Below are 14,317 nucleotides of genomic sequence, written 5' to 3' on the forward strand. Positions count from 1 at the left end.
AGGGAACAAAATTAAGTTATAGTTACATCTAATCTGTCCAGAGAGAAAGGACTACCTACTTTCCTGTTTAATATTCATGTAGTTTTACACTGGTGATTAGTTTATAGAAAAGACATGTTTGAAGCAGTAGTACTGTACTCATGCTAAACATGCCTATAACACTAAAGCCATTGGTCCTTTTCACACATTTCATACATGACACTTGCATAAACTTGGGCCACCCAGTACTTTTTCTTAAGACCAACATGATTTCAATTAAGTTTCACAAATTTACTCTGTGTATCTATTTCTAGTATATAACGCATACTGTACAATATTTTATTTGCTGCAATATATACATAATCTTTGCAGGAACGTCTGGAAAGATTTTTTGTTTTTAATAGTCATTTACTACAAATTTATTTTTCTGTAGACCTACAATTAATCTCTACCATGTCATGTCTAGGAGCAAAAAAAAAGGATTAAAAATTTTATTTAGCACGTTTTTTTTGTACACCAGCATTACAAATAATCTATTTGGAAAAAGAGTATTTTGTTGGAAGGTTTTAGCCATAAAACTTAATGGACTGGATTGCATGGAATTGCTTTTGTCCTCCCACAGGAAGCAGAAATGCCATCTGTGTCACCAGACAGCTTTCTGCAGGCTTTGCATGTCACACATTCTTTACTGTTTTAGTCCTGGACTTGGCAGTGCTGGATTAACAGTCGGACTTGATGGTCTTAAAGGTCTTTTCCAGCCTAAAGGATTCTATGATTTTGCAGCCGAGCTGTGTTGCAGACCAGCCTTGCCATGCTGAGACAACAGCATCTCTACACTCCTTGTTTTTTCACTGTGAACAATTATATGCTCAATATGAAACTGAGCTTAATGTGCAAGCCGGGTGGGAGGGTACATTACAGCGTTTCCAAATGGCCGCTTTTTCATTTAATTTTTAGTTTGTATTTTCATACCGTTTCACACATTTCACGCCATCTCCCTGAATTATGTATTTGGGGAAAATAAAGCGCTTTATTATTGCAACATTTTATCCATAGAGGATAATGAACTGCAGTGTATGGAAATACTTTTGTTCTCCTGTACAGAGACTTTATGTTGGGTTTTTGTCAGGCCTCCTGTATCTGGGCCTCAGCCGAGACCCCGCAGCCCCTCTCGGGTCCCCCTCAGACCCTCCGAGTGTATGCAAACCTCACCACACCCCGCGCTGTCCCCCCGCTCCCTAATGGCACGTTCCACTCGCGGCCGGCAGCCGGCGAGCGCCCGCAGCTGAAGCGCCGGTTGGGACGTTCCACCGCAGGAACTCGGGGGGCGCGGCTTCCGGGCGCCGATTTCGAAAGAGGCCTGCACCGGCGGCTCTGCCATGACCCAGTCGGTGGTGGTGCAGGGTAAGGGGTTTATGGCGCCCGGACGTCCCGCCGCCCCCTCCCCGTGCCTGAGCCGTGTCTCTCCCCTTTGCAGTGGGACAGTGCGGGAACCAGGTGGGATGCCGTTTCTGGGACCTGGCGCTGCGGGAACACGCCGCCGTCAACAAGGTAAGGGCGCCGCTGCGCCGCCGGCCCGGGCGAGCCGCCCTCCCTGCTCCCGCGTCCGTCCCTGTGGCTGCAGAGCGCTGGGTTTGTTTGCTTAAACCAAGGGCGCTTCACTGTGGGCACAACCACCCCCAGCTTCTTGTGCCGTCACTAATCATGAAAACAAAACGTAAGGTTAGCTCTTAACTCTCAAGGGACCCCGTTAAATCAGAGGGTGGGCAGTCACCAGCCGTGAGAAGTTTAACGGGGATTAGCGCATCCTGCATCTGCGATGGGACAACGCTGGATGTGCGGACGGACTGGGCAGTGAGAGGCTGGGAAGCAGTGCTGTGGAAAGGGACCTGGGGATCCTGGTCAATGGCAAGTGGAACGTGAGTCAGCAGTGCCCTGGCAGCCAGGAGGGCAGTGGTGTCCTGGGGACATCAGGCTCAGCATCACCAGCCAGGCAAGGGAGGGGATTGTCCCGCTCTGCTCTGCACTGGGGCGGCCTCACCTCGAGTGCTGGGGGCAGTTTTGGGTGCTATAATGTAAAAAACCACATCAAGCTGTTGGAGAACGTCCAAAGAAGGGCCACGAAGATAGTGAAGTGTCTTGAGGTGAAGCCATGTGAGGAGCAGCTGAGGGCACTTGGTCTGTTCAGCCTGGGGGAGACTGAGGGTCTCATGGCAGTCTGCAATGTTCTCCTGACAGGAATAGGAGGGACAGACACTGATCTCTGTCATGACCAGTGACAGGACCCAAAGGAACGAAGTTGTGTCAGGGAACATTTAAGTTACATATTAGAAAAAGGTTCTTCACCCAGGGAGTGGTTGGCCACTGGAGCAGACTCCCCAGCACCAAGACTGTCAGAGCCCAAAAAGCATTTGGACAATACTGTCAGGCACATAGTGTGACTCTTGGGGTGTCTTTTGAAGGGCTGAGTTGGACTGTGTGTTCCTTCTGGATCCCTTCCAACTCAGAATATTCTGTGATCACTAATTATGGCCGGCTTTCTTCAAAATTTGCACCCTGAAAGCTCAGTGTGTCTGCCTACAGCCAGATCTGAGGCTGTTAACAACACAGTGAGGGCTGTTCAGTGCTGGTACTTTGCCACTGGCAGTAAAGCAAAAGAGGACACCTCTAAAGCCCACCATTGTTTTCCATGTTAGCCCATGCCATGGCTTGCTGTACAGTTTTACTGACCAAAATAGCAACATGAAGAGGGCATGGGATTGTGCTGAGTACCCTGAACAAAATCACACTCTTCTTGCTGTGACTATAAAGCACTTAAGGTATTTAAACTTGTCAGATCTCTTTAGTTTTATGTTGGGGTAAGTAATTGCCATTGAACCCCTTGAACCCTTGGCAGGGAGTTCAGGAATCAGTGTGATTGGGCTGTCCTCTTTGCAGAACTCCATGGGCATTGGTATCACAGCCTTGGAACTCATGATGAACTGAGAGTTGTATCAGTGATGAACTGAGTCAACTGAAGAGCAGCTCTTCAATTTAATCATTGCATTGGGATCTTCAGTAGACTACTACAGTTGCTTAATCTTGTGCTGACAAATTAATTTCTTAGTTACATTCTCTCAGTCTTTAATAACAAGCTGATGTTTCAATGAAGTGTTCTTTTTGGAGATGACTAGAACTAGCTGGGTTCTACAGAGATGTTCACTCAGTTTCAAGTTGTGAAGTTTGACAGGTATCCTTCAGAGGTCCCTGCCAACTTAAATTATTCCATGAAAAAACACTGAGAATTTTTGACATTACGCATAATTTTGTGTTGTTTCCTTTCAGAAAGGAATTTATGATGAAGCCTTAAGCAGTTTCTTTAGGAACGTAGATCCGAGGTAAGGTTTTATCAACCAGTTCATGAGATTACATGGTAGATCAAAAAAATAAATGTTGTTTTGGGGTTGGTTTTATTTCCTCTTTGAATTCTGTTAGTCCCTGAAGAGAAGTTCTCTAGGAGGATTTACTGGTGCTATAGTGTAGTCCTGCAGGTGTCCTGAGGGCTAGAGGAATCACATGGGTATTGGAGGCTGCTGTGAGCTGCTCACCTAGAGACCATGTTTGAGTGACAAATTGGAAAATTCTTGAGTAATCTAGTGCAACCCTGTACTCTCTTCCCCTTGTCCCTGATGGGACTCAGTAGGCTCAGAACATTGGTGCTGAATTTTAGCTGATGTTTTGTGAATATAATGGTGGCTAAATGTAGTATGGTCTTAAGACATACTTTAAATTTAGGCTTGGCCAGCTCCCAGATTAGGTAAGTAATGGAAGAGGAAATAAGTGTTCCAGTATCCCTGCCTTTTTTCCTCTCCTTGTGCTGAATACAGTTTGGCCAGACCATAGTGTCTCATCGTTTGAGTGGGAAAATTGTAACATCATGTATAGTCTGCTGTGTTGGCTCAGTACAACCAATCCTGGGAAAGAAGGAGGATTTAGCTGTGTCAGCCCAGCAGGATTTCTGAGCTGGTAAATCATAATAAGCAGAATAAGTCAAGCCCAGCACTGTGCTGGTGCAGTTACAGAGCTTTCACACCTGGAGCATGAGCAGTGTTGTACTGCTCCCACTGAAAAACTCATGGGTAGCTTTTTTCCATTGTTTGATGTGGATACATGTATCACATGCTGATAAAAGATAATCCTTTCCAGTTCTGGCAGTGCTTGTAGCATTGCTACTAAGCAGAGGCTCTATCTGAGAGTAAACTTTTATGCTTGTCTTTCAGCTTCTTGAAGTAATGTTTAGGATAATTCTGGTTGAGTTCATGTGCTGTAATTGCATTACTTTCAGGAATTATAAGCTATTAGCAGCATGTTCAGGGTGTTTCTGTTTGTTTGCATTGTCATAGTCCTCCAAACACAATATATAAGCGATAAAATTTTATTGTAGTATGTATTTTATGCTGCAAATATGATCTTTGATTTTTCTGGTTTTTTTTATTTTCAGAAGTGGTGATAATGGTCCTGATATTTACAGAGGAAAAATCTGCTCTTTAAAAGCACGAGTAAGGCAATCTATAAAGGTCACTGTTTTTACTTTGAATATTTATGCCCAACTGTGTGGGAATTCTCATGAAGTTCTTAAAATTGCATGCAGGTATAAGTATTGCTTTGAAAGTTAGATTTCTAATATTAACTTTTATTAATGCAGTAAATACAGTTTGCTGCCAGTCTTGTTGAGTAACTCATATTGGAATTTTAATAAAATGATTGCAGATATTATTAACTAAGGGTTGGGTTTCTTTGAGCCACTTTAAATGATTAAGAAGCAAGGAAACTTGAAACATAAAAATGTTTTAATTTTTTTATTCCTAAGTAGTGGGACAAAACTTTATAAAATTTTAACAAAATTTCATCTGAAATGCAGTCCTAGCTAAACAATCAGCTAAGGTGAATCTAGTTGGTCTCCTAGTTAACAACTGGGGTGGGAAAAGGTTTCTGTGGAGCAGAGTAAAAACAGAATTCCTTTGGTATTGTCAATAATTTCATATTTCTTTGTGTGATTATTTCAAGGGTGGTTTGCTTACTGACTGAATTTAAATTCTTTCCATTCTTGAAGGCGCTGTTGATTGACATGGAGGAGGGTGTGGTAAATGAAATTCTACAGGGACCATTGAGGGATGTGTTTGATAGCAAGCAGCTTATCACAGATGTTTCTGGTTCAGGAAACAACTGGTGAGAACCTCTTTAGAACACATTTCTTAGCAGCTAATTAGATGGCATTTGAAAGGGGGAATGAAAACCGTAGCTTTCGTTCTGCACCTGGAGAGCTGCAGCATTTTACCAGCAAACTTGGAGTCACTGTTGCCTGGAGGAGGGCTTTGAAAATGCTTTTACAGAAGAATAATTCTGCTGATATATCATTTTTTCTCTTTTTTTCTTCTTCTTTTTTGATTTTCTTTACAAAAGAGCATGCTTTTTATTTTTGTTTCTTTGGCGTTCAGCTGCTTTCATTGCTGAGTCGAAGCTATAATCTAGCTTGAGACTGTGCAGCTACTGTGGAAATGAGATATATGAACAAATGCACTTCTGATTTCTAAGCAGTCTGACTTTGTGCATGTAAACTACATTACTAAAAGAAAAATTCAGAAAAAAATTGGTTAACATAATGAATTCCAAATTTTTACAGAGACCTTAAGGTGCTGTAATAATATTCAGTGCACTACAGACTGGAAAGCAAATCACCAGCAAATGTACCAAAAGAGAGTGCAATATGGAGAGTAAAGCAGTCTTTACCATCTACCAACTTTACTATCTTCTAGCAGACAAGTGTGTTGAAAATGGGGGTGTTCTGTTACTAGTAGCAACTGACTTGCATAGTACTCAAAAGATTATCTGCACATTTATTACATAGGGATATCTTTATTGTTAAGGACTATGTAGCTTTCATTACTACTATTGGATTATCCAGCATGGGAGTTTATTTCCTTTTCAGCACAGAGTAATAAGTGTATACTCCAAAGTTGTGAACTTAGATCTCTTTGCATCCTCCAATTTAAAACCATGTCCTGACTCCCATATGCTCATATGTAGTCACAACTTAGAAACTCTCATAGATGAGGTGTTGCACCCAGCTTTGGACCCTGAACTCTAAAAAGGATTTAAAATTAAAAATTTAGTTTGATTTTTTGAGGGGAGGTTTTAAAGTACTTTTCATATCCTCAGGGCTGTAGGTCATAAGATATATGGCTGTCAGTACCGGGAAAACATAGTGGAAAAGCTGAGAAAAACTGCTGAACATTGTGATTGTCTACAGTGTTTCTTTATAATTCATTCCATGGGAGGTGGTAAGTAATCTTCTTATGGGGAGTATGACTGCAATAGATAAAAAAAACAAAACATGGATCTTGAAAAGAAAATCAGTATAATAATCTACATCATTCAGAATGCAGATTAAAAAAATTAACATAGTACAATTAAGTGGACCTGTAATTATTTATCACTAGTTATATTAGAGCACTGAAGAGCTCTGATGTGCTACCCAGAACAAAAATGCAGCTAAAATTCTAAACATGAGGCAGTGAGTAGGTCAAGGCAGGTAACAAAGATAAACACTGAGGTATTACTGATCAGAAGAAGGGTCAGTGACCTCTGAACACCGACAGCATTGTCATAATCGTTTTAATTGTGGGGAAAGAATTTTCCAAAAGGCTTTGAAGGAGATTTCTAATGTTGCTTAACTTTGGAAAAACTTTGTTTTTCTGTTTTCCTCCCTCATAATTCTCTTGAATCTGATCTAGTTAGTTAATAAGCCAAAAGGAGGAATCCTTTGTGGTGTAAGTTTTGTCAATATTGCATTGCCATTAAGCCTTCCTATCCCAGAAATCTGAGAGTAGCATGTATTATAACTGGTTATGATGTGGAAAAAGACACAGAAAATAGCTCTAAATATGAAGCAAGGATTTTTTCAAAGGCCTTTTTTGTGGCTTAATTTCAGATACCCTGGAGGTACTGTTTCTGTTATTCTGAAAACTGCAGTCTTGTTCATAGATTAAATTGTCTGCCACTGAGAATGTAGCTGAATATTCAGAAACAGACCACAGTTCAGTTCTCTGTTTTGAACTCAGGGCTGTGTGCTTAGTGTTAATGAGGAAAAATGCCTGTCTGCTGGGGGGAAGGGGCAGTTCTGTTTTTACTGAAGAATGAGAAATTTCATAAAGAAACCCTAAAATGAAAATAGTACTGTTTGGGGCAGTTCAATGCTCTTAAGCAAATGTTGTGTTTCATAATTCAAATTAAAGAATTCAAAATAAGAAGTCGAAATACTAGGTCAGAAAAATGTTTGTTACATCATAGAACTATTTGGTTTGCAGAAATCTTTGAGAATGTATTCTTCATTCTGACTGGCATACTGTGGGAAATAATTTTATTACATAATTAATTTCCTGTCTGGGACAAACCTTCCTGCCTTAATAACATTTGAGTACCCTCTGCTGTCTGCCAAATGCTTCAGAAAATATTCATTAATATATATAATTGAAAAGTTGTATGTCTCCTACATGAGTCGTAGAGCCTAAGATAATGTGGGGAACCTGTGTTCTCTCATTCTGTCTTCATTCATAATTAGGGACAGGATCTGGTCTTGGAACTTTTGTACTAAACTTGCTTGAGGAGGAATTCCCAGAAGTATATAGATTTGTTACTTCAGTTTATCCTTCTGGTGAAGATGATGTTATTACTTCTCCATATAACAGTGTTCTGGCTATGAAGGAGCTTAATGAACATGCAGACTGTGTGCTACCAATAGAAAATGAAGTAAGAAATAATATACTATTTATGTAATTTTTTTATTAGAATGTGGAAATGTCTCTTCCTTTTCAGTACTGATTTGCATACAAAATATCTGAAAGCACAATTTCAGTTTTTAAAGTAATCATTTATCTTCTAAGTCACTTGCAAGCTTTTGAAATGAACATGGGTATCACTAAAAAGTTGCTCTGCTCCTTCAAACTAAGGTAGAGTAAATTTTATCGTGTCTATTTCAGGATAAACAGTGAAAAGCTTCTATTTACTGAGATAGTGTCTTCAATTCTTTTAACAATCAATTTGTGCATGGTATTAGTAGGGTGCTTCAAGGACCTCTGATCTCTCCAGATTCCAACAAGCTTAACCGTGCTGATTAGTGATATGGGCATCATAGATATACCTGACCTTGCAAAGTGCTAGACTCATTTGAATCTAGCTTCAGTGGCTGTCTTGCTGTTTGTTTATGAAAAAAGCAAGAGAAAATGAAATTTAGTTAAAAACTACATTTTTTGCTTCACAGGTGTTCTCTTCTAAAACTGCTTTTTAAATTTTCATAAGCATTTTGAATAATTGAATAAAATTCAAACTTCTGAGTCAAGCTGTGTATATATTTGTGATATGTAAGGCACAGACTTAGAAACACTTTAATCACTGGAATTGCTCAAAAGTTGGACTTAGATGTATCAAGGTATAATCTTTAACCTAACATTACAATGTCTGAGCTTTCAAGATTATTAGAAATTAAATGTGTTGTACTGAATTTCAAAGTTCTGTACTCAAGACTACCTCTGTGCTTTTTTTTTTCCTCTCTTTTAAAGTCTCTGTTTGAGATAGTTAATAAAATTCATCAGATGACCAATTCTGGGAAGTTTGGATCAACTGTGAAGCAAAACAGCTTGGTAACATCAAGTGCAGGCAGTGCAAAAACAGTACCTGAGAAGCCATTTGATGCGATGAATAACATCGTCGCCAACTTGCTGCTGAACCTGACCAGGTAAAGTTACAGGTTATTCCTCTGTAACAAAGTAGGATTGCTGGAGGTGGTGGGTGCTGTAAATATGCAGGCCTGCATCAACTTGAGTAGTAGTAATTACATTATTTCCTTATATTACAATATGAGTCTTGTCTTTATAAGAACTGGTTACTAAATGCTAAAGTACTTGGAAGTATTCAGATTGTAGTGGTGCTGCTTTAGCCATGATAGTCTTAAACCTGAGGTAAGTTTATAGGCAGAAGGAAATTGTCTTTTACAAGTGCATAATGGAACCCACGGAGGTTTGTCTTTCTAGGCATTATTTTGTAAATATTGTCGGATCATCTGTGCTCATAAACTGCTAGAAATATACTTTATACTTCTGGTTGGCCTGTTTTTCTTTTAAACAGCTTGTCAGGAATGCTAAGTCACATGTGTTTTACTATAGCCTGTTTAGTAAAAGGGGTAATAATTAACTGGTATTAACCAGCTGGTATAAATTAACCAGTATTAAGTGGTATTAAACATTATGAATGATAATAAATCAATGCTAAAGACTCCAGCTGGGAAACAAGGAATCACTCTTGGTAACTTACTCTTCTTTAATGAGAGGTATAAGTAAGACATAGCACTGTTACTGACAGATGTGAAAGTTTTGTGATTATACTCGAACACTTGCTTGAATGCTGTGTTGTTTTACAGTTTTATTGTACAGAACAGCTGGAAAATAGATTTCACTTTTTTATAGAAGTGATGTACTTAGTTTGTCCAGTTTCATAGTAATTTGTTAATTTTTCAGCTCTGCTAGATTTGAAGGTTCCCTAAACATGGATCTTAATGAAATCAGCATGAATTTGGTTCCATTTCCTCGACTTCATTATTTGGTTTCAAGCTTGACTCCTCTGTATACACTGGCAGATGTTAATGTTCCTTCTAGAAGGTAAGAAAAAATATTATTGGAGTTTCACATTTAAAGCTTAATTTCTGATTTTTCCATAGTTTTCATTTAAAAATTCTGTTCTGTAGCCAAACTAAGGGTGGAAGTTCTGAAACTTGTATATCTGCCACATTTTCAAATTCACCCTGCTGATTTATGGAACATCTGCTGTCCCTTTTCTGTGTAATGGTTGAGCCAGTAAACTTGACATGCTTTTAATCTCTGCTGGAAGTGTTTCTGTTGGGAAAATGTATTACTTAGAACCCACACCACAAGTTTTTTTGAGTAACAGCTTGCAGTTGACTGACAAAATACTCTAAAGACAAACAAGGGATTAACTAGGCTCTTTGGGGAAATACTTCAGTATTTATCTTACTTCAGTCTGGAGATGCAGTGAGGGCAGTGAGCCTATTTAACATCTTGTTGTAATGATAAGCTGGTGTGTCAAATTTTGTGAGATATTTATCCCATTGACATAGCAGAAAAATTACCAGTTAAAATAGATTTTACTGGGTTTGGTGGATTATGTTCAGTCAGCAAGAGTGAGATAGAGACAAATAGTGGTAGAGACAGCTAAGGGTAAGTGATGGAAGTATACAAAGTGGAGAAGAGGGCAGGACCACACTTATTTTCCAAGTTGTGACAGTCAGATCTGTTGAGAACATACCTTGAGGATATGGTATAGGGCTGGGGGGAAGGTAGCTGACTATGAGGAGGTGGTCGAAGATGTTTCAGAATGAAGTGGGAACAGTAATATTTTTGTCCCCTTTATTTTTTTGCAATAGGCAGATTGTGGCAGAGATGATAAAAGAAAAAAAGAAATAGAGTTTATAAATGTACAGTATTTGGAACAAGTGGAAAGAATAGCTTAGATGTTGTGAGTCCACAGAACACCATCTTTGGTATCCCACAGTACAGTGAAACTGGGTTAAGGAAGTGAAGAGAGAAAGAATATGATCTGCAGTGTCATCTTTTAAAGTAGTCATGTGTGATAAAATTAGAATAAGTAGACTAGGCAGGTAGATATAGCCTGTCTTTTCCCAAATCATTAATCAAAATTAATACAGTTCTATGACTCATTGATCCTTTTAAATAATGAAGTGTAACAGGCAGATAATCAGTTCTGTAAGGGTCAGCACTTTGATATCCCTTGTCAGATCCTTCCCAGTGAGATTGTCCACTCAAATTGCCACATAACCAGAACCGCAAGTAGTTAAATCCTTTTACAAAATTTTTAGACTTTGTAACCATTGGCCTCAAATTGCCTTTATAAAGGCAACTTCTCTGATTCAACAGTGGCTTGTAACTTGTGGTTGAGGAAAAAATGGATCTAGTGTGTTTTTAAAAACTCTATTACCAACATATGTACATATAAAGGTTTGAATCTTTCCTATCATATATGGTCCTGGGTTAAATGTACCTTTATCCAGGATTTTATGAACTTTTAAACCCTGAAGGGGGGCATTCTGAAGAACCTTTGTATCCTACTTTAGTAAGAATAGATAACTGTTTTCTTTTCACCCAGGTTGGATCAGATGTTCTCAGATGCGTTTAGCAGAGATCATCAACTAATTCGAGCAGATCCAAAGCACAGCCTCTACCTGGCCTGTGCACTTCTTGTTCGAGGAAATGTGCAGGTTTCAGACCTTCGCAGAAATATTGAAAGGTTTGTAATACCACACAGAGCAGTCATGGGATTTGTACAGAAATTGGCAGTTGTCCAGAGCATTCCAGCTTTTCATTTGAACAGTTTCAATACCAAATCAGTTTACTCCAACTTCCTTTTCTTAATTTTAGAAGGGAAGAAAACATAACTAACTTATGTAATGTGTGAAAAAAAGCTATTCCTGGATTTTCAAATAAAGGGAGGTGCTACTCCTGTCTTCCTCAAAATTGCAAAAAAAAGCAAAGTCCACCCTTTCAGGGGTCTCCCAACAGCAAAGGATGTTGGAGTAATGAGTTGTGTAGTAGAAGTTTGTTTTTGCTGAACAGAAGGCCCTACTCTTTCCATGGTTACTTTCACATAGGTAGGAAATAATCTTTATTTTAACAACTCTGTGTTGTGTTAACACCCATTTTCTTTAACAGTATTGAGCTACATAGGTGTAACAGGAAAGGCAGGCAAAATGGAATTTATAGGCAGACAGGGGTGCATGGGGAAAAATTTCTGGGAATCTCTAAAGTATTTTACTTGTTTCAAAACTACAGGTAGACTGATTACCTTCACAAACTATTAATCTGCCCCTTTATTAAATCTCAGAGTGCTTCCAGTCCCTTTTATAGAAACAGGTACTTGTAACTTCACATTTCAAATCCTGATGCATTAAATTAACAAAACACAGTGCATGTTTTCAATTTAAATTTAACATAGAGAAAAAGTGGTTTAGTCTGAAGTCTAAAATATCTTATTCACAGTGATAGTTAAAACTGTCCTCCTTAATCCTGAGTGCTTAAATGTTAATCTTTCAGACTGTTAGTTGAAACTTTTAGTTGTTAGCCTTTGTGTTCTTTATATTTCTTAGTTAATTAAATTTTTGTATCACAGGTTGAAGCCTTCTCTGCACTTTGTCTCCTGGAATCAAGAGGGCTGGAAGACTGGTTTGTGTTCAGTACCTCCTGTGGGTCATTCCCATTCCCTTCTGGCTTTAGCAAACAACACCTGTGTAAAACCGACTTTCATTGAACTCAAAGACAGATTTATGAAGCTCTACAAGAAAAAGGTACAATTCTTATCATTATAATGTCCATAGTCACTAATCACTAGCATCTTGCATTATTGAAACCCAGATCTTAGTGTTGTGAACAGACTGTTTATAATTAACAGCCCAAGGGTTTTATTTGTGTGACCAGGTGACTCAAAGCCCCATCCAACCTGGCCAAGAACACTTGCAGGGGTGCAGCATCCACAGGTTCTTTGGGCAACCTGTTCCAGTGCACAGTAAATAATTTCTCCCAGATATCTAATCTAAACCTTGTAGTCCACTGAGCTTTCTCTCACTTCACTTCCTCAGCAGGACAGGAGAAAAGTACAGTGAAAAACTTGTGGGTCAAGATCAAGACTGGGAGAACAACCACCAGTTATTGTCATGGGCTAAACAGACTTGGCATTTGGAAAATTAGTTTAGTTTATTGCCAATAATAGTAGAGTAGGATGGCAAAAAATAAAATAAAAAAACTGAAAACACCTTCACCCCCACTCCACTGCCTTCTTCCCAGCCTCAGAATTCTGTTCCTTTTTTGCTGATCTTAGTATCTGCAGGACTGTTTCTCTCACATTTTCTTGAGTCTTCTGTCACAGCTGTTGTGCAGCGTTTTTACCCCCCAGCTGTCACAGAGGCATTGCCAGCATCACTAGTGGGCTCAGCTGTGGCCAGTGGCAGGTCCATAGTGGAGCTGGCTGGGATGCTTCTGTTCAGCATGGGGGCAGCTCCTGTTATCTTTTCACAAAAGCCACCCCTGCAGCCCTGTACTCCCCTGCTGCCAAAACCCTGCCATGTAAACCCAATCCACAGCTGGTCTGGTGTACCCAAGAACACAATATGAAAAGATGGATTTTAGGAAGTCAGTAATATCGACTGTGATTCACTAGGGGATTGTTACCAAACTTGCCGAGTGTTTAAACAAGGGATGTCGTGATATAAATTTCTAAGTGCCATTTCAACACTGCTTGCCCTCCCCCCCTTCAGTACAGGCTAACTGGTATTTTCTGAGCCAAAGCAATCAAATACCAAGAAAAGGATAACACTGATTTTTTTTTTTTTTTTAATCCTCTTAGGCTCACCTTCACCATTATCTGCAAATAGATGGGATGGAGCAAAGCTGTTTTTCAGAAGCTATATCCTCTTTGTCTGACCTAATAGAAGAGTACAATGAATTGGATGCTACAAAGGGTGGGCCTAGAATAGATGCTTCAAGACTGAAGATAGCTGTTTAAAGAAGGAAGAACTGATTTAAAAAAAAATAACAAATAAGCACTTTCCCTAAACATCCAGCCACTTCAGTTAACCAGAATGACTTTCAACATGCCTGGCTATTGTAATTCCAAAGTGGGACCAGCAGAACAGCTTCCTTTCCTCAAGAGTGATCATTAAGTGAGGAGCCATGCCTGTGAGAAAGATTTGAAGGCACCTAATTGTGGCTGGTATCAGTAAGGACAGTAATCCTAACTGTGGAGTAAATTGACACACAATATGCTGTGAAGAATAGGAGGAGAGGTTGCATGTAGCAGCCAAAAATGTAATTATTTTCTCAGACTTTCAACTTCCAGTAAACTAAAGGTTGGTCTTGCTTCAAGGAAGGATCACCGTTGCTAGATTTAGTTTTTGACAAGCAACTACGAAGAGAAGAAAAGCCCATGTAGTCTTTTCAAAGATGAAAGCAAGTCTCTAATGAAACTGCTTTCTTACACTTAGCAGTAGACATTTCAGAATGCTTGCTCTAAGCTATGTTTCTCATTTTGGTATTTCTGCTCCTGTGTTGTAGTTAACTATATTAGAGGATTCTCAGTTAATACCAAAATCAGCAATAACAGAAAATTTTAAAAAATAAATTTTGTTTCAAGTATTATGCTTGGAATATTAATTAATATTTTAATGGTTCATATTAATGAATGCTGAGTTGCACTTGATAATGAGATAATACAGAATACC

The 14,317-nt window shown here is 39.1% G+C and overlaps 1 protein-coding gene across 1 annotated transcript; it reads left to right on the forward strand.

The window, feature by feature from the left end:
• The first annotated feature begins 1,358 nt into the window (after positions 1-1,358).
• TUBE1 (tubulin epsilon 1) lies at positions 1,359-14,131 on the forward strand. Its single transcript, XM_054280148.1, has 12 exons — positions 1,359-1,383; positions 1,457-1,530; positions 3,304-3,356; positions 4,460-4,517; positions 5,072-5,187; positions 6,178-6,299; positions 7,580-7,767; positions 8,577-8,752; positions 9,531-9,671; positions 11,194-11,334; positions 12,214-12,388; positions 13,444-14,131. The coding sequence occupies exons 1-12, from the start codon at positions 1,359-1,361 to the stop codon at positions 13,600-13,602; spliced, it is 1,428 nt and encodes a 475-aa protein (XP_054136123.1). The 3' UTR covers positions 13,603-14,131.
• Positions 14,132-14,317: the final 186 nt, after the last annotated feature.

This window comes from Melozone crissalis, unplaced genomic scaffold (assembly GCF_028551555.1).
Source record: "Melozone crissalis strain CALT ecotype California unplaced genomic scaffold, PUWL_Pcris_2 ptg000027l_1, whole genome shotgun sequence".
NCBI lineage: Eukaryota > Metazoa > Chordata > Aves > Passeriformes > Passerellidae > Melozone > Melozone crissalis.

Excerpts from the sequence above, each read along its gene's own strand:
- TUBE1 (XM_054280148.1), top strand. The coding sequence starts at position 1,359 with ATGACCCAGTCGGTGGTGGTGCAGG. Across the intron at positions 1,531-3,303 it reads AACACGCCGCCGTCAACAAG|AAAGGAATTTATGATGAAGC; the intron begins GTAAGGGCGCCG and ends GTTTCCTTTCAG. Across the intron at positions 6,300-7,579 it reads AATTCATTCCATGGGAGGTG|GGACAGGATCTGGTCTTGGA; the intron begins GTAAGTAATCTT and ends ATTCATAATTAG.